Here is a 26,594-nt window from a genome sequence, read left to right as displayed (position 1 = left end):
AAGGCCTGTTCCCCCGTCTGGGGAGGGGCCGGGAGGCCTCGGAGCCGCCTGCCCTGCCCCTGGCCTGGCGCAATGTGGCTGCCACGTGAGAACGTGACTGCGCCTTGGCCCCGGGCTGCTGCTGCTCTCGGTGCCGCTGCGGCTGCAGGCAAAGGCCTCGGCCTCTGAGCCCCCCTGCGCCTGCCAGGGCCTGTGATGCAGGGTCAGCCCTTGCCTGGGGGGCTGTGAATTAGCCTCTCCCCCAGCCAGGCCTCGGAGTGAGGGCCTCACAGCCAGCTGGGCACAGAGCAAGGGGGCACCGACCCCCCCGGGGAGCCCTGCCAGGCACGGGTGCATCCTTCACTGCCCTCCAGTCTGGGGCTTCTCCTCCCCATCACAGAGCCTCTCCTCCCCCCTCCCTCACACACCTCAGGGCCAGGGGAGCCGGGCCCAGCCACACAGACCCTCTGCCCTGCCTGCAGCTGGGTGACCACCGGCCTGCTAGTGACTGAGTCCAGCAGCACCCACAGTTCCTGCTCCCAGCAGGGCCTCATTGCTGACAAGGCTGTGAGCTTTCCCCAGGGGTGCCCTGCTAGCACCGAGGCTGCGAACTTCCCCCAGAGGTGCCCTGCCAGCACCAAGGCTGCGAGCTTCCTCCAGAGGTGCCCTGCCAGCACCAAGGCTGCGAGCTTCCCCCAGAGGTGCCCTGCCGGCACCATGGCTCTGAGCTTCCCCCAGAGGTGCCCTGCCGGCACCAAGGCTGTGAGCTTCCCCCAGAGGTGCCCTGCCAGCACCACGGCTGTGAGCTTCCCTCAGAGGTGCCCTGCCGGCACCACGGCTGTGAGCTTCCCCCAGAGGTGCCCTGCCGGCACCACGGCTGTGAGCTTCCCCCAGAGGTGCCCTGCCAGCACCAGGGCTGTGAGCATCCCCCAGAGGTGCCCTGCCGGCACCACGGCTGTGAGCTTCCCCCAGAGGTGCCCTGCTAGCACAATGGCTGTGAGTTTCCCCCAGAGGTGCCCTGCCAGCACCAAGGCTGTGAGCATCCCCCAGAGGTGCCCTGCCGGCACCAAGGCTGTGAGCTTCCCCCAGAGGTGCCCTGCTAGCACAATGGCTGTGAGTTTCCCCCAGAGGTGCCCTGCCAGCACCAAGGCTGTGAGCATCCCCCAGAGGTGCCCTGCCGGCACCAAGGCTGTGAGCTTCCCCCAGAGGTGCCCTGCCGGCACCAAGGCTGTGAGTTTCCCCCAGAGGTGCCCTGCCAGCACCAAGGCTGTGAGCTTCCCCCAGAGGTGCCCTGCTGGAACCACGGCTGTGAGCTTCCCCCAGAGGTGCCCTGCTAGCACCAAGGCTGTGAGCTTTCCCCAGGGCTGCCCTGCCGGCACCAAGGCTGTGAGCTTCCCTCAGAGGTGCCCTGCCAGCACCAAGGCTGTGAGCTTCCCCCAGAGGTGCCCTGCCAGCACCAAGGCTGTGAGCTTCCCCCAGAGGTGCCCTGCCAGCACCAAGGCTGTGAGCTTCCCCCAGAGGTGCCCTGCCAGCACCAAGGCTGTGAGCTTCCCCCAGAGGTGCTCTGCCAGCACCAAGGCTGTGAGCTTCCCCCAGAGGTGCCCTGCCAGCACCAAGGCTGTGAGCTTCCCCCAGAGGTGCCCTGCCAGCACCAAGGCTGTGAGCTTCCCCCAGAGGTGCTCTGCCAGCACCAAGGCTGTGAGCTTCCCCCAGAGGTGCCCTGCTGTAACCACGGCTGTGAGCTTCCCCCAGAGGTGTCCTGTGTCCTGTTATTAACATTTAATGTGAGCAGGCAGGTCTTTGCTGCACCCACTAGTGGGTGTTGGCTCCAAATTCTGTGCAAAGGGCCATGTGGGGTGGCCAATGAAAGCTGATGCTCCTGGTTCTACGTGGGATACTCATGTACCTGTGTGATTCACGTGTGTGGAGTTATGAACATGAACTCGAGGCTGGTATTTAAACTGTTCGAGGTGTAACAGTTAACTCAAACTAAGGACTTAGTTCGAGTTAACGTTTGACTGTCGCGTGTAGCCGCGGGCAGTTAGTTCGGACTAGGGGGATTTAAAAATGGCGCCCGGACAGGAAGATGGAAATAAAGGCTGGGATATTTAAATCCCGGGCTTCATTTGCAACTTCAAATGCCCACATTAGCCTCCTTAGTTCGCACTAGGGGGCTAGTGTAGACAGCCTATGTTCTACTGATTCTGTAGCTGCTATTCATGTACCTGTGTGACGTCTGTTTGTGGAGTTAGAAACATGGACTCTGTGTTGATGCTGGAAGACTCTGTCTGAGTCAGAGCAATGGGCCAGGAACGCTCGGTCAGTGACTGTGCTAATTAGCAAGGCTCCAGGGACAAGGCTCAAAGAGGCCAATACCCACCTGAGGAATGTGTCTGGGACCTGCAAACCAGCCAGCATCATGACTCATGACTTGGGACAAGGGACAGGTCCCTGGGCCATGTGACCTGCTCCAGCTTGGAAGATACCAGGGATGGATATAAATGCCATGAGGCAGACTCCTCTTGCCTTCAATTCTGCTGCTGACTCTAGATGCAGCCTGGAGGGACAGCGAGCCGGGGAGAATGGTTGGCCCATCCTGACATAGGATGTGCACCAGAGACTTCTAAGCTGGCAGTTTGTAACAGCCCTGCCGAGATCCTGCATTGAGAACTGGGAGATTCGACGCATGTAACGTATTCTCCTTAACAACCTCACTCTCCACCTTTTCTTTCTTTTAGTAATAAACCTTTAGATTTTAGATGCTAAAAGATTGGCTTGGAACTGTGGCTGGTTCTTTGGGACCGGAAAGACCCGTTTGGGGTAGGTGGGATTGGGTTCTATAGCCCCTCACCTGTGTGCAGGCCCGGGGCGGATTGTGGCCCAGGGAGAGGTGAGGTGTCGGGGGGGTTTGCTCGGTGGGGCTGGTTTGTGGCCTGTTTGGGAAGGTTTCTGGTCAGGGGCTGTAAGGAGCCCTGAGTTTGAGCAGTTCGCCCTGAGCAGACGTCCTCACTGGTGCCCAGACCCGGCCTGGCCTGTCACAGCTCCTGCTCACAGACCCCTGGACACAGGCCAGTCACTGGCTGGGGATTCCAGTGTCTCCAGGGGGCTGGGAGAGTCTCTGGGGGCAGGGATGCTCCGTACAAAGCTCAGCCCATCTGAATGGATGGAGCCGGGTTCCTCTGGGCCTGTCTCCAGCCCCCCACCCCCACCCCTATGGTCTGAGAGAGGGGCAGGCAGCCTGGGGGCTCAGCTCCCCCATGAGACCCAGCCTAGGTGAGGGTGTGACCCTGGGTGGGTCAGAGTCCATGTACGGGGGCAGAGGGCGTCTCCTCCTCTGGATGTGTTGCCTCCCTTGGCTGGTCGCCCCCGCGAGGTCAGTGCTGTGCAGCTCCCCACAGCATGGTAGTGCCCCCCCAGAACCTCCTTCCTGTAACCCGGGCATTGGTGTCCCCAACCCATCCCTCCCTGTGCCTGGCCCTGCCCCTCCTGCCCCTGTTCCCAATCCTGCCTCTCAGGCTCCTTTCATGCCAGGGACCTTCCAACCCCCATGTGATCCTGTCTCCCCGCTGCCCGGCCCCTGAGTTATGGCCGGCCGGAGGGGGGGGGGGGGAGCGCCTGTGCTGTCTGTCTCAGGGGGCCTATGAGGGGCGGCTGCTTGAGCCCCTCACCCGAGCAGCTCACTGGTGCCTCTATGCTAATTCCCCACCGTGCCCTGCACCAGCCACGGCCCCCCCCGGAAATGATGTTTGGGTGCCCCCACCCATGCCCCATACCCTGGGGTGCTCAGCTAAAGAGGGCACTTCCCCCCGGAAACTCCCTGGGTGCCCAGCTCTTGCAGGGCCCTGCACCCCCCAGCCGCTCAGAGTCGCGGGCAGGGTCGGCGCGAGGGGCAGCAGAGAACAAACGGCAGAGGCGACGGCTCGGTGCTCAGGAAGCTTTAATCTCCCCGGCAATCCCCCCCCCCCCAGCAGGGAAAGCCCCCACCCCAGGGCCTCTGTGGGGCAGGGCGGGCGGGGGGCACCCGGGCGATCAGCGCAGAGCGACCCCCAGAGCCCGGCAGTGGGTTGTGGCGCTTGGGTGAGCGTCGCTCCCAGGACGGGTCGGAGCGTTTCCTCAGGCCCCTCGGCGCGGATCCGGCCCGGCTCAGGACAGGATACAACCGCCCGCCTGTTCCTGGAGAAGGAAGCAGACATGGTCAGTCCCCTCGGCTCCCACACGGGGGGACCAGACCTGGCTCGGGGGCAGCGGGAGCCCGGCCAGGCACAGCTCAGGAGGGGCTGGTCTCCCAGAGGGGCTGACTGAGGCGCTGTGGGGCCGGTGGTGCTGACAGACCTTTCCATGGGCGCCCCTGGCCAGGCCCCACGGAGGCTCCGCTCAGACCTGCCCCCTGCAACTCCCTGGCGAGGGGGCGACTCTCTGGGGTGTCTGGGGGGGCAGGAGCCCAGTGCGAAGGCTGCGTCACAGGGTGGGCGCAGCTCAGACACACACGGACCCCTCCCCCAGCCCCCCAGAGAAACGCCGGCCCCGTCACACAAGCCGCCCTCGTGGGACGTCTCAGCCCGTCTGGGCCAGGAGAAGCCTCGTGTCCCCCGGCGGCGAAGGGGGGAGGGGCGCTCGGCGCGTCAGACACAGGCCGCGCTGCACAGCCGAGGGTTGGACGTGGCCCATCACGGGATCCCTCCCGTCGCCCATTCCCGGCCCCTGACAGACAGGAGTTCGGGGCACCACCCTGGCCAGTCGCCATCCAGGGGCCGGTCTCTGGGAACTCAGCGAATTCTGTTTTCCGATCCCCGTATCAATTTGGCCTCACACCATCCCCTGGCGCGGGATCCCAGAGTGACTGCGGGTCCCTTTGGGTTGTTCTAAACCCTCGGCCCGTCCGTTCCGTGTGGGGGCTCCTAGTTCTCGTGTGCGTGGGGAGGAGCAAACGACTCGTCCTCAGTCACTTTCCCCTCCCCCGCCAGGCTGTTACAGCCCCTGCTCACACCCCCTTAGGCGCCTCGTTAGGAACCCAAACACCCCAGTCGGATTCATCCCTCCCCCAGTCATCTGGGTCCTTGTCTGAGCCGTTCCCAAGCCCAGGACAGGCTGGGCCCCTCTGCTCCAGCAGCCTCAGGGCCTGACCGGTCCCAAACAAAGGGATTGGCCAGATCAGGGGGGCATCTCTTCCCTCTCAGCCTGAGCTAAACCGCTGCCCTCCACCCCCCTGTCGCTAGGGCTCCAGCTCACCCCGCCGCTGCCTGGATGCTGGTGCTGCCTGGGCTGGAGCTCTCAGCTTACGCTGTCCCCGCTGCTGCCGGGTCGGAGCTGTGTGGCTACTGCTGGCTCCCTCCTACTGCCCAGCTTCTTGGGCCAGATCTCCCTGCTTCACCACCCCCCTGCACCCCACCCCTCCCGGCTCCGGGTGGAGTCGCCTCCCTTTTCCCCACCCTCATGCCCCATGGCCAGACCTCCCTGTGCTGGGCTCTGTGGTCCTGCTGGAGCATGGATCTTGCTGGACCAGAGACCCCAGGTTCAGGGGGGTCCAACCGGTGCCCTTCTCTGGAGATGGGGAACCCAATCTGCAGGCGGGATCCCAGCTGTGGGCCTGCCACGGATTTATACAGAGACAGCAAGACCCTCCCTGTGCTTTGTCTCCCCAGCTCTGGAGGATTCCAGCAGCCTGGTCGCTGTTCGGCTGCCGCTGCCCGTCGAGTGGATGTTTGCAGAGAACTCTCCACAGGGATTCCCAGGTCCCTCTCTGGGGCAGTGACAGCCACACGGGACCTCCCCAGTCTGTGTGTGCAGACGCTGTTCTGTGCTCCAGCCGGCATTGCTCTGCACTGCTCAGAGGGATTTCAGCTGCCGTTTGATATCGCTTTGTAGCTCTTAGCAGCCTGCTTTAGACTTAACTATCTCCAGTGGCTGTCAATCATCTGCAAATGCTGCCCCCTCCCTGCTTACCCCTTGCTCTGGGGCATTTATGAATGAGTGGAAGAGGACAGTCCTGGTGCAATTACCTTTCGATACCTGATTCCATTCTGAAAACTGACCACTGACTCATCCCCTTTGTTCCCTGTCTTGTAACCAGGTACCAGTCCATGAGCAGAGCTTCCCTCTTACCCCACAGCTGGCTTCTTTGCTTACGAGCCTTGGGGAGGGACCTTGGCGATGGTTTTTGGAAAATCTAAGTACCCGCCATCGTGATGTTTCCTTACCCTCTGACACTGGCGCTGCCTCTCGTTTTCTTCTCTCTGCCACTGGCGCTGCCTCTCGTTTTCTTCTTTCTCCCACTGGTGCTGAAGAATTTTTTCTTCTCTCTCCCACTTCAACTGCTCTTCCTCTCTCCTTTGGATCTGGAATTATGCAAAGAAAGGCAACTGAGCACTGCTGGGCAAAGATCCAGCACCCGGCACTGCACACAGCTCAGCCCCCACAGTAACACCACCCGGGTAACCCTGGCAAGTGACTCACCCCCACCCAGCACAGGAAGGTGACTCTCCCCTCCCCTAAAGGTCCCTGTAAATCTGTCCAGATGGAAACGTCCTGCCTGGCCCACCTACAGGAACCCTGAGCAGGTGGGCAAGACCCAGGCGGCCAGGCCATTGACAAAAGGGTACTTGGTCCCCCCATGGTGTGGCCCTCTCTGTCCAGTGCTCCCTGTGCAGCTGTGCCCACCCCGCTGTGAGAGGGAAGGGAATTCAATAAACATCCCTGAGGGCAGGGGGGTTAATTCCTTCCTGACCCCTGCTGCTGGCTGCACGGAGCCTTGAAGCAGGAGCCTCGGGAGTACAAGGCCTCTGCCATCAATGATCCCAGGGCTGCTGAGCCCCGCCCCCGCCCTCACAAGCAAACCTGTCACCCCCACACTCAGCCGTGTATTCGGAGGGACTAGATTTGAATCCCACACAGGCAGAGGAGCAAACGCACAAGGGTAAAAGGTTAATTAGGCCTTTCAAAAACTGAGGCCTGAGGCAGAGAACAGGTGGAGAGTCCATCCACGGGGGGATGCAGTAAGACATAGGAGCCATCGGCACTCACTCAGACTAACAACCGTCCCGGTGATTTCAGGTGCACGTGATCATCTGGCACCTGTGTGATCTCCATATGACTGGGCAATAGACGGGAGGTTGTGTCCAAACCGGAAATGTCTCCCACTTGGCTGTGTACGTGGCCCTTGTGGGTTCATTTCTCATGCTCACCAACATGGTCTCAATGGCTCATCACCCACCACACAACGCTGGGAGATTTAAGGTCGGGCTGCAGAGACTCGCCCTGGTCTGGGACAGGAGTTCTCTGACGAACAGCAAAGTCACTGTGACTTGTTGGGATTCCGATGCACGTCGGTCGGCCAATGAGTCGTAGCACGGCGGTGCAATGAGAGATAACGAGGCGCCTGCTGAGTGCCCTGGGGATGACAGGCGCTGGCGAGAATGCGCACAGCAGGTGACTGGGCCGTGGCAGAAGAAAGGCCCCTGCAGTGCACTCGGGAGGGGGGCTGCTCAAGAGAAAAGTGTCTTGCCCTGGATGTCCAGGTGGGGAATCTGGAGGGAAATGTCCTTCCTGGTTGAGCACTTGCATTGGTCTAAGGGAACTCTCGCTCCTGGGAGGAGAAAGGCCTTCGAGGGATGTTGCCATGGCTACCCGGTGCCAGAGGAGCACAGACTCGGGGCCTGGGCTAGGCCGTCTTGCACCAGCTTGTTTCTCCAGGGCCATGAGGGGACTATAAGAACTTGTAGCATCCAGGCCTCAGAGAAGAGCATGAACCTCTCGCAGGCCTGAGCTCTTTCTGGGCTGAACAAAGCCCTCCACCAGCACCGCAGGCCGGAATGGCGTGTGGAGACACGGGGGGTGGGGGAGAGGGCACAGCCATCACGGCCACCAGCTGACAGACCCGTCTAGCCCAGGTGCTGGCTACTCACAGGGTCACTTTCCTGAGGGAGGGGACAGAAGACGTTGCCTGGGCCCTGAGGGTGCTGGGTGAGATCAGAGAACAAGCTGTAGACCCCAGGTGGGGGGGGGGGTGCGAGTGGAGGAGGGAGCCTGCGAGGAGGCGTGGAGGGGGAGGGGTGTGAACATGGACGTGCCATCCACTGGGGCAGGCGCTGAAAGTTGAACCCAAACGGCGCTAAGAGCTGAGCCCGGAGACTTGAGCTCAAGCAGGGGGTGCGGGCGGCAGGGACGGGCACTGGGGGGGGGGGGGGGCAGGAATTGGCTCAGTGAGCCGGGAGGGGAAGTGTTTCCATTTCTCCCTGGGGCAGGCTCCCTGCGTGGGGTAAGGATGCATCACACAGAGGTGCAGGCAGCCCAGCCTCTGCCAGTTCCAGCCACAAGCCAAACAGTGAGGTGAACTGGGCCAGGGCTGACAGCAGTGGCCTGCTGCTGTGTGAGGAGACCTACCCTCTGACTGAGATCAAGTCTGTGGGCTCAGCTCTTAGCGCCGTTTCAGTCCAACTTTCAAATAGGGGCAGGTTGTGGGTGCAGAGGGGAGGGGCTCTGTGAGTGGGTGGGCTCTGGGAGGGGCACCCCCCTCGGGGTCAGTGGGCAGCCGCTCTGACCCGCTACCCTGTGTAGTCGCTTTGGGGAGTCAGCGGCGGGTTTGGTCTGAGCCCAGGCCCTTGCTCGGGGCAGGCGGCAGCCGATAGCTCAGAGCCCCGGGCCCTCCCACACGCCACCACATCAGCCCCGATGGCCGCCTCCTGCTCCATCCTGGGTGGCTGGGGCCCCTTCCCCACCCTGACCAGGAGGTACGGCCTCTGCTGCCTGCTGGTCCCCGCCTTGCCCCACAATGCCCAACCTTGAGGAGATGGAGGCCCTGGGTCTGACCCCGCTCGCTCAGGGGGAGGACGAGCCCCTGCCAACGGGCCGCAGGCAGGATGTGCAGCTGGTCCATTTCCAAACCACCTGTACATGCTCATGCTCCTCACCCTCATGTCCCACCCCGACACCAAGTGGCAGGGCTGTTTAAGGCCTGTGGAGGGCGGGGAACCCCGCTGGGACAGTGCTCATTGCAACCTAACCCCGCAGCCCATCGGGGACATCAGCTGGCGGCTCCTTCGCGGGGCCGTGAGCACGGGCGTGTACCTGGCACAGTTCACCCCCATCCCGGACACTTGCCCCTTTTGCAGCGTGAGGGAGAACCTGGCGCTCGCATACTTGCAATGCACGAGGTTGCAGCCCCTATTCCGGCGCCTCCAGAACCTCTTCTTGAGGTTCTGGCTGCACTTTTTCCCTCTCCTTTTTATTTACATGCACCCCCCCATCCGTGGCCCCACAAAGTCGCGAGGGCTCGTCAGCCTCCTCCTGGCCCTGGAGAAAGCCGCCAGCTACAGCACCAGCAGGAGGATGCTGGACGATTGGGGCTCAGCGACTGTGGAGCCTAGTTCCATTCCTCCCTGGTCTCACGTAGCCGGGCAGCGTTCCGTTGGGCAGCATCCATTGGCTCCATCGACAGCTTTGAGGAGCAGTGGGCGCTGTCCGGGGTTCTCTGCTCGGTGTCCCCATCTTGACCTTGATTTAACCTGCCCCCCTTCACCTTGTTTTTTATCATTTGCCCCCCTGAAATTAGTTGAACCACAGGTTCACTCGTCCCTCCCTCCAGACTGGGGAAGGGGCTTTCACAAGTGGGTGGGCATCAGCCCCCCAACCTGGGTTTTCAAATAGGAACCCCCTACAAGGTCCCTGAACAACACTGGCCAAGCCCAAGTGGGGCCCTGATGGCTACCCCTGCTGGGACCTGGCTGCTCCTGTGGAGAACTTGCAGTGGGAGTGCGGGGAGGGAGTCAAAGTGAGGGAGGGGGATGAGGTGCAAACAAATGTAATTTGACATGGGTGCTCCACTCGAGGTGCTGGGCTCGTCCCGGCGCCGCAAATGGAGAAACTTCCTTAGCAGTAGCCCTGCTGGCCCGCGCATGCGCTCCTGCTGCCTCGCACCGTTCGAGCCGTTACAGCTGAGCGCGGGTCGGCTCGTCAGTTTCCTCCCAACCAGAAGCGTCTGAAAAATAAAACAGAAGCTCCGAAGCAGGGAGGAGGGTGGGTCGTGGAGCACCCACGGGGAAACAGATCTCAAAGAACAGACATTACTGCACAGGGTGAGTAACTCTCTCTTCTTCGTCGAGTAGTGTCCCCGAGGGTGCTCCACTCGAGGTGAGCACACAGCAGTGGTCCAACACTATTGGTGTGCTTTGGACTTATGGTCTCTGCGCTGTGGTCAAGACTGCTTGCGCCACCGCTGAATCGTTCTTCAATATTTTCACAAGGGCATAGTGCCTGGCAAAGGTAAGAGCAGATGACCAAGTTGCTGCACGGCATAGGTCCAGGATAGGCCTCCAACCCCCTGACTTCTTCTGGGTAAGGAAGTACCGAGAGTAGATATCTCTCCCCCGGAAATGAATAGGTACCCTCTCCACTGCTCCTATAATAAGTAGTCGAGACACCTCTTGCTGTAGAAGAGTCTCGTGAGAGGGGTCCCTGAAAAGGGACGGGGAGGGTGGGGAATGGGGAGGGATTGAGTTGAAAGGGATGGCATATCCTGAAACAACTATGTCGTTGACCCATCGGTCGGTGGAAATCAGAGACCAGCGACGTTGATAAGGCCTCAGCCGATGATGGAATAAAGCTAGCGGATTGTGTGAAGCTCCCGACAAAGGGGTGGTGCGCAGTCCCTCGACTGACCCATCAAACTTGCTGCCGCCCCTGCTGGTGGCTGGATGCCTTGCTAGGCTGTTGTCTTTGTTTCTGTTGGCGTTGCCTTGGCCTCTGCTGCTCATATGGTTTGGCACGGAATGTCACGTAAGAGAAGGGTCTCTCTCTGGTATAGGGCGTATACCTCTTATGCTTATACGGAGGCATATACATCCCAAGCGTTGTACACTTGGAACACCTGATCAGTGCATTGGGCAAAGAGTGACTTACGATCAAAGGGTAAGTCTTCTACCTTGTTGAACAACTCTTTCGGGGCCACAGCTTGGTGTAACCAGGATGCATGACACATGACTACAGCAGTAGCTGTGGCCCTAGCTGCTGCCTCAGCTGTGTCCAGGGCAATCTGCAGTGCTCTTCTAGCCATTGCGTAGCCCTCCTGTATTACTGCCCTTAAGATTTGACCCTTAGAGTCTGGTAGGTGTTTCTACAAGAGGGACTAATTTCGAATAATTGTCAAAATCATGATTCACGAGGGGAGCCGCGTAGTTACACATTTGGAGAACTGAAGTGGCAGAAGAATATACTTTTTTGCCTAAAATGTCCAGGCGCTTAGCCTCTTTGTCACTTGCAGTATTTTTATTTTGAGCCGTCTTGGATCTCTGTTGTGCGGCATCCGTGACGAGGGAATTGGGCTGAGGATGCGTGAACAAAAAGTCCATACCCTTTTGGTTTATAAAATATTTCTTCTCCGACCTCTTGTTAGTCAGTAAGAAAGCAGCTGGAGTCTGCCATATATCATTGGCGATCTCCAGGATAGCCTCATCAAAGGGGAGAGCCAGTTTCGATTTTTGTGAAGACTGCAAGTTCTTTAGCAAGGGATGTTGCTTTTGCTGCACGTCCGTAGTTTGAATGCGATAGTGACGGTATGATGGTGATCGATGAGGTGATCTATGGTAGTGATCCCTAGTGGAGACATAACGAGGAGCATGATGGTTGTCTGAGCAAGATGAAGCTGGTGACCAGGGTCTCGGGGAGAACCCAGCTCAGTCTGGCGTGAGGGAAGGTGTCCGAACACGCCTTGACTTGTATAGTGCCTTAGTCGGCACCGGAGGATCAAGAGGGGAAGACGGTGCCGTTTGAAGTGGGGTGGCCCCAGTCGAATAGCTGCCCTGCGGATGAGTCAGCGGTGCCGCAGGAGCTAAAAGCTGTGCCGGTGCCGGAGGAGGCTGCGGTGCAGAGGGCTGTGCTGCGCCGATGCTTACCTGCGGTGCCTGAGTCGGCGCTGTTACTTGTGGCACCATGGAGAGCGCGGTCACAGCAGCCGGCCCCGCAGGCGTGCGTGCCAGTAGAGCTGTAGTTGACTGCGCATGCGCAGCGTCAGCCGGTGCCGGGGCCACCATAGCCCGCTGTAACACGGCTGTTAGAGCTGTTGCCGGTGCCGATTCCGCCCGTGGCCCTTTACAAGGAGCCAGCATCGGGTCTTTGGAAGGAACAAGGCTCAGGGCTGAGGCACTACGGCCCTTGCCCGTCTTCTCCATCGGGTGCCTCGGCAAGAAGCCAGAGGTGCCCGGTCTGTCCCCCACGCTCCATCGCTGCGGTCGTTCAGCCAGCTTGCGAAGCTCCTTTGTGGGTGAACGAGCTGCATGAGTCCCGGAGGCAGTGGCGGACGGCTCGCTCGCATCAGTCTGGAGGGCTTTATTGAATAAAATTACTCTCGGTCGCATTTCACGATCGCGCCCGGTGCGCGCTGTCAGTTTCATACAATGCGAGCACTTCATCGGGATGTGCCCGTCCCCCAGACATTTGACACAGCGCGAGTGTCCGTCGGATGCAGGCATGGCATCCTGACACTGAACATTTCCTGAAGCCAGGCATAGTCTTTGTAGGTTGCAAACAACAAGAAAACAGTTTTTTTTTTTAAAGGCTACAGAACACAACTATAGATTAGGACAGAAAAACAAAGATTTTGAAAACTAACTAGACTAACTATTAACAACTATACTAACTATAAACTGCCAAGTGGCAATTAAAGTCTCCAAAGTAAAAATCCCTTTTTCTCCTCAGGCCGGAGAGGGAGCACGTCCTAGGTCCATCTGCGGCCGCGGACGGTTGAAAGGAAACTGAGATCAAACTAGCTACAGGCATAAAGGGAAACAAGAAGATCTTTTATAAATACATTAAAAGGAAGAGGAAGACCAAGGACAGGGTAGGCCCACTGCTTAGTGAGGAGGGAGAAGCAGTAACAGGGAACTTGGAAATGGCGGAGATGCTCAATGACTTCTTTGTTTCGGTCTTCACCGAGAAGTCTGGAAGAGTGCCTAACGTAGTGAATACAAGCAGAGAGAGGGTAAGTTTAGAAGATAGGATACACAAAGAACAAGTTAAAAATCACTTAGGAAAGTTAGATGTCAGCAAGTCACCAGGTCCTGATGAAATGCATCCCAGGATACTCAAGGAGCTGATAGAGGAGGTATCTGAGCCTTTAGCTATGATCTTTGAAAAATCATGGCAGACAGGGGAGATTCCAGAAGACTGGAAAAGGGCAAATATTGTGCCCATCTATAAAAAGGGGAATAAGAACAACCCAGGAAACTACAGACCGGTTAGTTTAACGTCTGTCCCAGGGAAGATAATGGAGCAGGTAATTAAGGAAATCATATGCAAATACTTGGAAGGTAATAAAGTGATAGGGAATAGCCAGCATGGGTTTGTGAAGAACAAGTCATGCCAAACTAATCTGATAGCTTTCTTTGATAGGATAACGAGCCTTGTGGATAAGGGAGAAGCGGTGGATGTCATATACCTAGACTTTAGTAAGGCATTTGATACGGTCTCGCATGATATTCTTAATGATAAACTAGGCAAATATAACTTAGATAGGGCCACGATAAGGTGGGTGCATAATTGGCTGGATAACCGTAGTCAGAGAGTTGTTGTTAAGGGTGCTAAATCCTGCTGGAAAGGGATAACAAGTGGAGTTCCGCAAGGGTCTGTTTTGGGACCCGTACTGTTCAATATCTTCATCAATGATGTAGATATTGGGATAGAGAGTACGCTTATTAAGTTTGCAGATGATACCAAACTGGGTGGGGTTGCAACTTCTTTGGAGGATAGGGACATAATTCAAAATGACCTTAGCAAGTTAGAGAAATGGTCAGAGGTAAACAGGATGAGGTTTAATAAAGAGAAATGCAAAGTGCTCCACTTAGGAAGGAACAATCAGTTCCATACATACAAGATGGGAAGCGACTGTCTAGGAAGGAGCATGGCAGAAAGGGATCTAGGGGTCATAGTGGACCACAAGTTGAATATGAGTCAACAGTGTGATGCTGTTGCAAAAAAAGCAAATAGGATTCTAGGTTGTATCAACAGGTGTGTTGTAAGCAAAACTCGTGAAGTCATTCTGCCGCTCTACTCTGCACTAGTTAGGCCTCAGCTGGAGTACTGTGTCCAGTTCTGGGCGCCACATTTCAAGAAAGATGTGGAGAAATTGGAAAGGGTACAGAGAAGAGCGACAAGAATGATTAAAGGTCTAGAGAACATGACCTATGAAGCAGGCTTCATGAACTGGGCTTGTTTAGTTTGGAAAAAAGAAGATTAAGGGGGGACATGACAGCGGTTTTCAAATATCTAAAAGGGTGTCACAAGGAGGAAGGAGAAAATTTGTTCCTCTTGGTTTCTGAGGACAGGACAAGGAGTAATGGGCTTAAAGTGCAGCAGGGGAGGTTTAGATTGGACATTAGGAAAAAATTCCTAACTGTCAGGGTGGTCAAATATTGGAATAAATTGCCAAGGGAGGTGGTGGAATCTCCCTCTCTGGAGATATTTAAGAACAGGTTACATAGACATCTGTCAGGGATGGTGTAGACGGAGCGTGGTCCTGCCTTGAGGGCGGGGGGCTGGACTCGATGACCTCTTGAGGTCCCTTCCAGTCCTATGATTCTATGAGGCCTCACTCCTGCCCTCTGCTGGGGGGGCTGAGAGATGGGCCCCTCCCTCTTCCCCTGTGCTCTTGGAGGGCAGGAGTCACGTGGCCTCTCTCCTCCCCATTCTCCACAGAGGCAGGAGTCATACGGCCTCCCCATCTCTGGTGCTCCGGGGAGGTGGGACCTGTGAGCCATGTGCACTCCCCCCTCCGCCCACTCCCAGTCCCCTCACACACCCACTGTCACGTTACTGGATACTGAAAGGAGCAGTCAGATCACTGCTGCACCCGTGGGGGAGTGTTGACCCCAAATGTGGCACAAAGGGGGCCCTGTGAGGTGTCAAATAGAAGCCTCCTTTCTTCTGATTCCATATGCACTATTCATGTGATTGTATAATGTCGGTATGTGACGTTATAAGCATGTATTTTGGTGGATACCAAATGTTTCTCTATATGTGGCTGAACCATGGGCAAAGCAGCTCAGCCTATGGACATGCTAACGAGCAAAGCTCTGGAACAATAGCCCTCTATAGGCCAAGGACACACCTCAAGAGTGGGGACTCATACCTAGGGGCTACCAGCAGGGAACACAGGGATAGGCCACGGGCCAGGTGACCTGCTGTAGCCAAGAAGAGACCAGGAAGGAGGCATAAATAGGCCATGTGGTGGTCTCCATCTTGGTCTTCAGCTCAGCACTTCATCCCAGAGGTAGCAGTGCAGGGATCGAAGGGCCGGAAAGACCTGTGGACCCATCCTGATCCTAGGATGCGCAACAAGGACTCTTAAGCCAGCAGCTGTAACATCTCTGCTAGAGCCTGCATCGAGAACTGGGAGATTCGATGCATGTAATGTACTATCCTTTAACAACCTCACTCTCATACTTTTCTTTCTTGTGATAATAAACCTTTAGATCGTAGATTCCGAAGGATTGGCTCAGCGTGATTTGTGGGTAAGACCCAGAGAGTAAATTGACCAGGGATCTGTGGCTGGTTTCTTGGAACTGGACAGAACTTGTTCGGGGTAGGTGGGATTGGGTGCTAGGACCTCCCACCTGTGTATGAGGCCCGGGGCCATCAGGGGCACGGGTATTGCTGGGGTGTTGGAGGGGTTTTGCTCATGAGGCTTCAGGCAGGCAGCTGAAGTGCTCTGTGGGACAGGTTGTGGCGTACTTGGGAAGATCTCCAGTCTGGGGGCTAGAGACAGCCCCGGATTCGAGCAATTCGCCCTGAGCAGACTCCCTCAGCTGTGCCCAGACCCAGCATGGTCAGTCACACCCACTCAGCTGATACCCTGCCCCCTCCCCCTGGTCAGATACCTGCACCCAGAGCGGTGGCTGGCGAGTACAGCGAGCAGTGGGCGCAGACCCCTAGTGATAAGCCAAGGAGAGGAAAGGGGGAGGCCGTGGCCCTGGCATGGACAATGAACGAAAACAGAAACAGGGGACCAGGCTTCGAGTGGATGACGCATGAACTGACTCACGGCCTGTGGGTAACAAGAGGGGTGAGCAGGGGAATGAGAGGTGAGAGCTGCAGCTGCAGCGCGTGGCTGGTTCGTGGTCTGCACAGGGATTGGTCACAGACATTAGCCGACCAATCAGGGGGTGGTAGGATGCACTGACCAATGGCGTGACGCGTGTGTATTTCAGCTGGTTCCTGGCTATGTGCGCTGGGTGTGCGGTTCCCCCTCCCCCCGCACTAGACCCTTCACCAGCTCCAGTGTATCCGAGGGGAGCCAGGAGGGAACCATGGGCTGTGTCTACATTGGCCCCTATTCCGTAATAGGGATGCAAATGTAGCACTTTGGAATAGGCAAATCCTATTTAAATATCCCCCACGGCATTTGCATTAACATGGCTGCCGCTTTTTTCCGGCTTGTAGATAAGCTGGAGAAAAGCTCCAGTCTGGACGCGATCCTCCAGAAAATAAGCTCTTTTCTGGAGGATCATCTGACCTGCCCGGCTCCAATCGGCCGGCAGAATGGGAAACCGAGGCCCAGCCCCACCCGTGAGAGACCCAGCCCTGGCGCAGGCAGCACTGAGCTGAGGGGGGAATTAAATAAAGGAGAAAGCTACAGAGCAGCTGCAGCATTTGAAGTGCAGCCCTGCGCTGAGAAGGCAGATCTCCCTGGTGGGGGGTTAATGCAGCGTATCGACTCCCTGCTTTACCACACTGGCCACTGGGTGTTCCTGGTGCTCCCTGGGGGAAACGCTCCGTACATCACCCCACCAGCCCCACAGGGACTCACCAATTCCTGCTGCTGCTTCTCCTGCTGCTCCTTTGCCTCCTTCTGCATCTGCTCCATCTCCTCTTTCAGCAGCTTGGCTTTCTCTGAGAAGCCCTCCTGCAGCAGCTTCTCCTGCTCCCTCAGCTTGCACTGCAGAGCTGCCTCCGTCTCCTGTTTCAGCTTTTCAGCCTCCTCCTTCATCTTTGCTTCCACCTGGCTAATGTTCTCCTGGTGGCTGCGTTCTAGGTCATTCACCTGCTGCTCCAGCTGCTGCCTCCTCTCCTCCTCCGCCTTGCGCTGCTGCTCCAGCTCCTCCAACCTCGCTTGGTCAGCTGTGGAAATAGGAAATGCAAAGAACGTGGCATCAGCCCCCTGCTGTGCAGTCTGCATGGGGCAGAGAGCGCCCGGCCCGGCAGACAGGGGTGGGGCTGATTCTAACATGGCAGCTGCCTCTCCACAGGAGGCGCTGGTCTGTTTCCATGGCGATACAATGGCCACCCCTGCTCCACAGGTCGGGCTGCAGGTGGGTTCCCACAGACCCGACTGGGCCCCACTTTGGGCCCCAGAGAACGCAGGGTCAGGCTGAGGGGTCACGTTACGCTTGGCCAAGCACCGACTTGCATTGAGAGGCTTGTGGAAGTGACTGGATAACCAGAGCCATCTAGTCTATAGGGGGGAACCGATGTGCTGGGAGTTTTGGCTGACGGGGCCGTTCTCACTAAGTTCTGTTGGTCGGGGGGAAGACAGACGGGGGGCTCAGGGGCGGCCTGTGACTCTGTGGTGAGACTGGGGGAGGGACCCAGGGTGCACTGTTGTTACTGAGATGGGGAAGTCGAACTCTAGGACCCCCCACCCGCGTGTGTCTGACAGTCTCCCTGAGACCGGCGCTCACAGCCATGAGCCTCTCCAGACAGCCTGACGGGTGACACAATGTGGAACAGCTTCAGCAGAACAACCGAGCAGCCCGTGCAGCTCCCACAGCACAACCTGGAAATGGGTGACTTCCAGTGACCGTGGTGTTTGCTGCAGGGACACCTCTGAGCCCAGGATGGCCGTGGATTCCCAGCCATAGCTCTGCTGTATAGGGATGGAGGGTTGTTGTCTTTGTTGTTGAAATGATTGAAAATCAGGAAGAAACCTGCTTAAAACCCTTCCCCAGAGACTCACCTGCCTGGGTCTTTTCCGCCTCTGACAGCTTTTTGTCGGCCCCAAGAATGGAGGCTGCTTCTACCTTCTTGCTGTCCACAAACTCCTGCAGCACCTGCTCCGCCTGGGGACGAGGGGGCAGGTCAGTCCCTGCACTCAAGGCTGCGCTGGGCGCGAAGGGCACAAGGTGCTGATCTCTGGGCGGGGGCACCAGCAGGGGGAGAATTGCCCGACAAGAACTCAGCCACTCGGCAGAGCAAATCGCCCCCGAGACGCGGCCGGGAGCTGGAAATCTGTGAAGGCAGGCTGCCGAGTGACCCGCACAAAGCCCCCCAGAGCTTGCCAATGCAGGGGGCTGTGAGCAGGGGCTGAGGGCACAGGGTTTGGGTGTGGAGGGCGCTGGAGACAAGGCAGGGGTGTGCGCGGAGGGGCTGAGGGCAGAGGGTTTGGTTTCATGGGGGGTGCCAGAGTCGGGGCAAGGGACTGAGGGCGTGGGCGGTGGGGGGGACTCAGGGTAGGGGTCTGAGGGTGAAGGATGTGCAGGAGTAAGGGCTGGGGAGTGTGAGGAGCAGCTCAGGGCTGCGGGTTGATAAGTGGGGGGCGGAGGAGTCAGGGTTTGGGCTGTGAGGAGCTGCTGAGGGGAGATGGTTCGGGTGAGTGTGAATGGGGGAAGGAGTCAAGGCAGGGGCCTGGGAGTTGGGGGGAGGGTGATGCAGGAGTCAGGGCTGTGGGGGGGGGAATGTCTCAGGGCAGCAAGTTGGGGTATGTGGGGGATGCAGGAGTCAGGGCAGGGACTGGGGGTGGCGGGTCAGGGAGAGGCGGAGGGTGTGGGAGGTGCAGGAGTGAGGAGCGTTGGGCAGTGAGGGGGGGAGCTGAGGGCAGGGGCTGGGCTGTGGAGACCGTGTGGGGCCAGCGGTGCCATTCGGGGGGGAGGGAAGCAGGGAGGGAGGGAGGCTGAAGGCCCCTTCCCCGGGATTCATACCAGGACGCTGCTGCTCCCCTTCCTGTCACTGTCGGGGGGCGAGAGGGAAGGACCCGGCCTGGGTCTCTCACTGCCCTGCCCTCCCCAGCCAGGCGCAGGCTCTGTGCTGTCCTCTCACCCCCTGGCACCCACAGGAAGGGGCAGAGCAAGCAAAGCCCAGGCTGGGATCCTGGGGGAGGCTTCAGCCCCTGCCCTCCCTAAACGGTGCCCTGGGGGTGGGTTCTTGGGGCTGGGGCAATCCCAGACTGGTCAGGGGCTCCCCTCCAGCCAGCCCCTTTCACCCGCCTGCTGCTTAGCCTGGCAGTCTGCAGGGGAGCCCTGGAGCCCAGCTGGGAGCCAGCCCCCCCTCCTGCAGCTCAGCGCCCCAGCACCGGACGGCCCCTTCCTTCCCGTTTGTCTGCGCTGAGCTGGGCTAACTGGCCTGTAATGGCCAGGATCCCCCAGGGGCCTTTTCTCCATCGGCATCGCCTGCTCCCCACATGCTCCCCGCTGTGGGTGGGACAGAGCCTGGGCTAAGGGACCTTCCCCCTCAGTAGCCGTAGAGCTTTGTAGCTGCTCCCTTGAGAACTCTGCTCCCCTCCCCAGGGCCAGGAATGGCCGAGCCCAGCGGCACCAGGGCTGTGAATTGCCGGGCCCAGAGGTGCTGGGGCTGCCTCTGGGGCAGTGAGACCTGAGGGCCAGAGTCAGCGCAGCAGCCCTTCCCCACGCGGCGCTCCAGCACGGGGCTGGTGGCTCAGGACGGGGGTACCGGGGCCCTGGCCATGGCAGAGCAGGGCAGGGATCCCACTGAGCCCTGCTGAGTCCCCCAGCGGGGAGGTACCACTCCCTCCCCTCCCTGGGCCGCTTCCTCGCGTGGCCAGTGGTGCCCTGGCCCAAGACGTCTCAGGATCACAATGTTCCTCGGTGCAGGCTGCCCCCGGTGCTTTGTGAGCTCTGGGAGCTTCGTCTGAGCCCCGGGCCCGCAGCTCCTGCAGGGAGGGGCTGGGGCTGGCTCTCCGCATGCGCCCTTCCTCTCCAGCATCGTCCTGCCCCATGGATTCAATGCTTCCTTTTATAGGGGCCGGACTTTGAGCATGCTCAGTACAGGCCAGGACTTCCCTTGCCCACAGTGTGGTGTTAACCCCTTCCAGTGCAGTGTGGGGCCTGGGTCACAGTCCCCCAGTGTGAATATACACGACCCTGGCAGAATGTGACTCAGCGCTCCCAGGCTGGCTTGCAGGGCTACTGCATGTGTCACGCCGACCAGTAACAGTGGTTCAAAGGGGACACTGTGTACAGGGCTGGCCTGAGGCTCTCTGGGGCCCTACACGGCACTACTGAGCTGGTGCCTGTGCCCATTGGCAGCTGGCGAGATGGGATTTTATAACCTGCAGCAACACACCAATGAAATAGTTTCAAAACAAATTTAAACTCCGGTCCTGTCAACTGACACGGCAAATCCAGACAGTGACAGGGGCTGGCGGATGCCTGTTCAACGGCCCCGTACCCCTGGAATGGCTCTTCCACAGGGGCTGCTAACAGCTCTGGTGGCTTTGTCACTGGTACGTTAACTAGACCCTCTGCGCAGGAAGCAGAGACACAGAACTGGGATGGGAAGAGGCCAGTGGGTGGACAGTAAGACCCAGGGGTGCCTCAGATTTAGAATCATAGAATCCCAGAGCTGGAAGAGACCTCAGGAGACATCGAGTCCAACCCCCTGCCCAAGGCAGGACCAACCACAACTCAATCATCCCAGCCAGGGCTTAGTCAAGCCCAGACTTAAACACCTCTATGGATGGAGATTCCACCCCTCCCTAGGGAACCCAGCCCACTTCTCCCTCACATGCCTAGTGAAATAGTTTTTCCTAATATCCAACTTAGACCTCCCCAGCTTGACCATTGCTCTTCGTTCTGCCATCTGCTGCCACTGAGAACAGCCTCTCTTCAGCCTCTTTGGAACCCCCCTTCAGAGAGTTGCAGGCTGCTCTCAGATCCCCCCTCGCTCTTGTCCTCTGCAGGGGAAACAAGCTGTAATCTCTCATCCTCATAGGTCACATGCTCCAGTCCAAATCCTTTCTGTAGTGGGGCGGAGGGAGCAGAACTGGATGCAATTCTCCAGATGTGGCTTCCACAGTGCCAAATAAAGGGGAATATTCACTTCTCTAGATCTGCTGGCAAGTCTCCTTCTAATGCCCCTAATATGCTATTAGCCTTCTTGGCTACAAGGGCGCCCTGTTGACTCACATCCAGCTTCATATACACTGTAACCCCCAGGGCCTTTTCTGCAGAGCTCCTACTTAGCCAGTCAGTCCCCAGCCTGTAACAATGTTTGGGATTCTTCCATCCCCAGGGCAGGACTATGCATTTGTCCTTGTTGAACCTCATCAGATTTCTTGTGGCCCAATCCTCCAATTTGTCTAGGTCACTCTGGACCCTCTCCCTGCCCTCCAGCGTATCTACCTCTCTGCCTAGCTTAGTGTCATCCACAAACTTGCTGAGGGTGCAATCCGTCCCCTCATCCAGGTCATTAATAAAGATGTTGAACAAAACTGGACCTAGAAGTGATCCATGGGGCACTCTGCTTGAAACCAACCACAGATGAGACATCTAGCCATTGATTGTTACCAGCCAAACACGACAATCTATCCACCAGTTTTCTATCCACCTTGTAGTCCACGTATCCAATCCAGACTTCCTTCACTTGCTGGCAAGACTATTGTGGGAGACCGTAGGAAAAGCTTTGCTGAAGTCAAAGGTAGATCACGTCCGCCACCTTCCCCATATCCACAAATCCAGCTACCCCATCATAGAAGGCAACCAGATTGGTGAGGCAGGACTTGCCCTTGGTGAATCCATGTTGACTGTTCCTGATCACTTCCCCCTCTTCCAAGTGCTTGAAAATGGATCCCTTGAGGATCCCTTCCGTGATTTTGAAGGGAACTGAGGTGAGGCAGACTGGGCTGTAGTTCCCTGGATTGTCCTTCTTCCCTTTTTTAAAGATGGACACTGCATTTGCCTTGTTCCAGTCCTGTGGTGACACTTTTGACACACGTTGAAGGCTCAGACAGCAACACCTATTAGTATTTCTCAGGGTTTCCCTGGTGACTTCCTGCTCTGTGGAGTTGGCAGCAGCCCGGTATCTCAGATGCTGAGTGTTCACAGCTGGGCCTGATGCTCTTTCCCAGGCCCACAGATTGTGGGCAGATAAGGACGCCGCAGCGCGTACGCTGCCCCCGACTAGCTCCGCAGCCCTGCCCAGCACTCACCATGACTCCTTTGTTGGGCGTCTTCTGGAAACTCTCCACCACCTGTTTCTGATCAGTCATGTACAGCTGGTACCCGCCGGGCTTCATGTAAACCCCCTCGCTGAGCTTCCTCTCCACGTCAGCTGAGAGCTGGGAGAGCAGGGCCCGGCAGGTCTCCTGGGACGCGGTTTGGTTCTTGCTCAGCACAGTGTTGTAATGTTCATTTATCGCCGTCTGGGGAGTGACAGGGAGAGAGCGGGGAGTGTATGTGAGGAGGGAGGGGCTGCATTTCTGCCCTGCCCAGTGTGCTCGTGCCTGTGTGGTCAGGAGACGTCCCCCCCTCGGCAGTGGAAGCCCAGGGCCCAGCATCTGACCGAGGCCGGGCAGTGAAGGGGGTAAATAAATCACTTTTACAAGAAGAGGCTTCCTGAGAATGTGTGTCTTCAGCCAAAGCCCTTCTTTTTGATTGTCAGTGGGAATTCGGTGCCAACCTGCTGCAGCATTTTTGAAAACCTCACTGAGCCCTGATCTGCTGCCCGGGCACCCAACTCTCTGAAAATTGAGGCCCTTTGTCACATGGTGTGACCCAGGCAGAGTCACAATAAGAGGGGACTGTCCCTATGGTGTTTGGAGCCCTGAGCCCCTGGCTGGGTGCATTAAGCAGCTGCAGGGCCACGCCACCGCACGGCTGAGAGGGGACCTCAGTTCCTAGCCACAGAGGCTGCCCCTTTGCTCTGTGTGTACACAGCGCTTAGCCCAGCGGGCTCCAGGTCAGTGAGTGACTACCCAGATATTCTGTAATAGACCCAGGAAAGTAGCAGAGTAATAGCCAGGGGCAGGTCCAAGGCGGGGGACGTGCAGGGCCCATAAACTTACCGCCAGCTGCTCCTGGTACTTCTGATCCTCATCCTTGAAGGACTGCTGCATGAACAGCTGCAGGGCTGCCCTCTCGCACGCTCCATGTGCCTCAGACAGCATGGCCACCTCCGCCGGGAACGTGACCTGTTCCTCCATCTGGGCGTCATAAAGAGCCAGCCCCTCCCTGACCGCAGCCTCATTCTGCTTGGCGGCAATGGTGGTCACTGCATCATCCAGGCAGGGCACCTTCCCGCTCATGATGGTCTCCACGTAGCTCTGGGCTAAGAGGCCAAACACTGGGGGAGAGCAGGGGAGGGGCGTTAGGAGAATTTCCAGAGACTCCCGTGAGGGCCTGGCCCCAGCTCTGCACTGGCCCTGGGCCCTTCCCTGCCTGGCTGAGTAGCCCCCACCGACACATCACTGGGGGGCCGATGCTGGTGGCAGCTCCTGTCCCTCTGACGTCCAAGCGCCAGAAGTGAGCATGACCTCTCAGAGCCAGCCCTGTCCCTGCGCCCTGCCCTCAGGAGCTCACGGCCCATGGGACACCCGACAGACAAGGAGCCGGCAAGGCCGAGGTCGGAGGGAGGAGATGGGATGGGGCTGAGCAGGGGGGGAAGGGAGAGGAACGACATGAGTGTGAGGGGGAGGGAGGCCCTGGGCACACGGGCTGTAGGAAGACTCATAGACTCATAGATTTTAAGGTAAGAAGGGACCATTATGATCATCTAGTCTGACCCTCTGCATAGTGCAGGCCACAGAATCTCACCCACCCCTCCTAGAATAATCCTCTCACCTATATCTCCAATATTGAAGTCCCTGAAACGATGCTTCAAAGACCCCAAGATGCAGAGAGTCCTCCAGCTGTGATCTGTGCCCCATGCTACAGAGGAAGGCGAAAAACCTCCAGGGCCTCTGCCAATCTACCCTGGAGGAAAATTCCATCCCGACCCCAAATATAGCGATCAACTGAACCCTGAGCATGTGGGCAAGACTCATGAGCCAAACACCCAAAAAAAAGTTCTCTATAGTAACTCCTATCTTCCCACCATTGGCCTATTTACCACTGATAGTGAAAGGTCAATTAATTGCCAAGCTCATGTTACCTCATCAAACCATCCCCTTCATAAACCCATCTAGCTTTATCTTGAAGCCAGATAGGTCTTTTGCCCCCACTACTTCCCTTGGAAGGCTGTTCCAGAACTTCACTCCTCTGATGGTTAGAAACCTTCGTCTAATCTCAAGTCTAAACTTCCCACTAGCCAGCTTATATCCATTTGTTCTTGTGTCCACATTGGTATTGAGCTTAAATAATTCTTCTCCCTCCTTGGCATTTATCCCTCAAATATATTTAAAGAGAGCAATCATGTCTCCACTCAGCCTTCTTTTGGTTAAGGTAAACAAGCCAAGTTCCTTGAGTCTCCTTTCATAAGACAGGTTTTCCATTCCTCGGATCATCCTAGTGGCCCTTCTTTGTACCTGTTCCAGTTTGAATTCATCCTTCTTAAACATGGGAGACCAGAACTGCACACAGTATTCCAAATGAGGTCTCACCAATGCCTTGTATAACGGCACTAACACCTCCTTATCCCTACTGGAAATACCTCGCCTAATGCATCCCACAACCATATTAGCCTTTTTCACGGTCATGTCACAATGACGGCTCATAGTCATCCTGTAATCAACCAGGACTCCGAGGTCCTTCTCCTCTTCCGTTACTTCCAACTGATGTGTCCCCAGCTTATAACTAAAATTCTTGTTATTAATCCCTAAATGCATAACCTTACACTTCTCACTATTTAATTTCATCCTATTACTATTATTCCAATTTATAAGATGATCCAGATCTTCCTGTATGATTTCACAATCTTTTTCTGAATTGGCAATACCTCCCAACTTTGTGTCATCCGCAAACTTTATTAGCACACTCCCATTTTTAGTGCCGAGGTCAGTAATAAAAAGATTAAATATTAATGGTCCCAGAACTGATCCCTGAGGAACTCTGCTAGTAACCTTCCTCCGACCTGACAGTTCACCTTTTAGTATGACTCGCTGTAGTCTCCCCTTTAACCAGTTCTTTATCCACCTCTCAATTTTCATATTGATCCCCATCTTTTCCAATTTAACCAATAATTCCCCATGTGGTACTGTATCAAATGCCTTACTGAAATCGAGGTAGATTAGATCCACTGCATTTCCTTTATCTAAAAAATCTGTTACTTTATCAAAGAAGGAGATCAGGTTGGCTTGGCATGATCTACCTTTTGTAAAACCATGTTGTAATTTGTCCCAATTGCCATTAACCTCAATGTCCCTAACTACTTTCTCCTTCAAAATTTTTTCCAAGACATTGCATACTACAGAAGTCAAACTAACAGGCCTGTAGTTACCCGGGTCACTTTTTTTCCCTTTCTTAAAAATAGGAACTATATTAGCAATTCTCCAGTCAAATGGTACAACCCCTGAGTTTAGAGATTTATTAAAATATTTTGCTAATGGACTTGCAATTTCATGTGCCAGTTCCTTTAATATCCTTGGATGAAGACTATCTGGGCCCCCTGATTTACTCCCATTAAGATGTTCGAGTTTGGCTTGTACCTCGGATTTGGTAATATCTACCTCCATACCCTTAGTCCCATTTGTTATGTTGCCATTATCTCTAAGATCTTCATTAGCCTCATTAAAGACTGAAGCAAAGTATTTGTTTAGATATTGGGCCATTCCTAGATTATCCTTAACCTCCACTCCATCCTCAGTGATTAGTGGTCATCTTCCACTCCTTATATGCTTTTTGCTTTTTCTCTAATCACCTCCCTGAGATTCTTGCTCATCCAACTTGGTCTAAAATACCTACCTATATATTTTTCCTCTTTCTTGGGATACAGGCTTCTGATAGCTTCTGCAACTTTAACTTAAAATAATCCCAGGCCTCCTCCACTTTTAGATCCATAAATTATTTAGTCCAATCCACTTCCCTAACTAATTTAGATAAACAAATTTATTTTTGTTTATCCTTCCATTTAATTTGAACTGAATTAGCTCATGATTAGCATCATGGGTACAGAGAAGAGCGACAAGAATGATTAAAGGTTTAGAGAACATGACCTATGAAGCCAGGCTTCATGAACTGGGCTTGTTTAGTTTGGAAAAAAGAAGATTAAGGGGGGACATGACAGCGGTTTTCAAATATCTAAAAGGGTGTCACAAGGAGGAAGGAGAAAATTTGTTCCTCTTGGTTACTGAGGACAGGACAAGGAGTAATGGGCTTAAAGTGCAGCAGGGGAGGTTTAGATTGGACATTAGGAAAAAATTCCTAACTGTCAGGGTGGTCAAATATTGGAATAAATTGCCAAGGGAGGTGGTGGAATCTCCCTCTCTGGAGATATTTAAGAACAGGTTAGATAGACATCTGTCAGGGATGGTGTAGACGGAGCTTGGTCCTGCCTTGAGGGCGGGGGGCTGGACTCGATGACCTCTCGAGGTCCCTTCCAGTCCTATTATTCTATGATTCTATGATTGCTTGAGCCAAGGTTGTCCCCTACAACCATTTCTTCTATGAGGTCCTCGCTACTCACCAAAACCAAATCTAAAATGGCTTCCCCCTTTGTTGGTTCAACAACTACTTGATGAAGGAATT

General features: G+C 56.2%; 1 protein-coding gene across 2 annotated transcripts in view; it reads right to left on the bottom strand.

The window, feature by feature from the left end:
* Positions 1 to 3,904: 3,904 nt before the first annotated feature.
* Positions 3,905 to 26,594, bottom strand: part of LOC142819498 (guanylate-binding protein 1-like) — a 47,726-nt gene continuing 25,036 nt past the window's right edge. For both annotated transcript variants that reach the window (XM_075907111.1, XM_075907112.1), the window contains exons 8-13: positions 22,979 to 23,256; positions 22,124 to 22,336; positions 17,918 to 18,020; positions 16,772 to 17,082; positions 6,177 to 6,314; positions 3,905 to 4,152 (exon numbers count right to left, since the gene is read on the bottom strand). In XM_075907111.1, the coding sequence (XP_075763226.1) occupies positions 4,123 to 4,152; positions 6,177 to 6,314; positions 16,772 to 17,082; positions 17,918 to 18,020; positions 22,124 to 22,336; positions 22,979 to 23,256 (1,073 nt within the window). In that variant the 3' untranslated portion in view covers positions 3,905 to 4,122. The remainder of the gene's footprint in view (positions 4,153 to 6,176; positions 6,315 to 16,771; positions 17,083 to 17,917; positions 18,021 to 22,123; positions 22,337 to 22,978; positions 23,257 to 26,594) is intronic.

This window comes from Pelodiscus sinensis, chromosome 24 (genome assembly GCF_049634645.1).
Source record: "Pelodiscus sinensis isolate JC-2024 chromosome 24, ASM4963464v1, whole genome shotgun sequence".
NCBI classification, from domain to species: Eukaryota; Metazoa; Chordata; order Testudines; family Trionychidae; genus Pelodiscus; species Pelodiscus sinensis.
The sequence above is the reverse complement of the archived record's forward strand: the minus strand, read 5'-3'. Positions and strand labels throughout refer to the sequence as shown.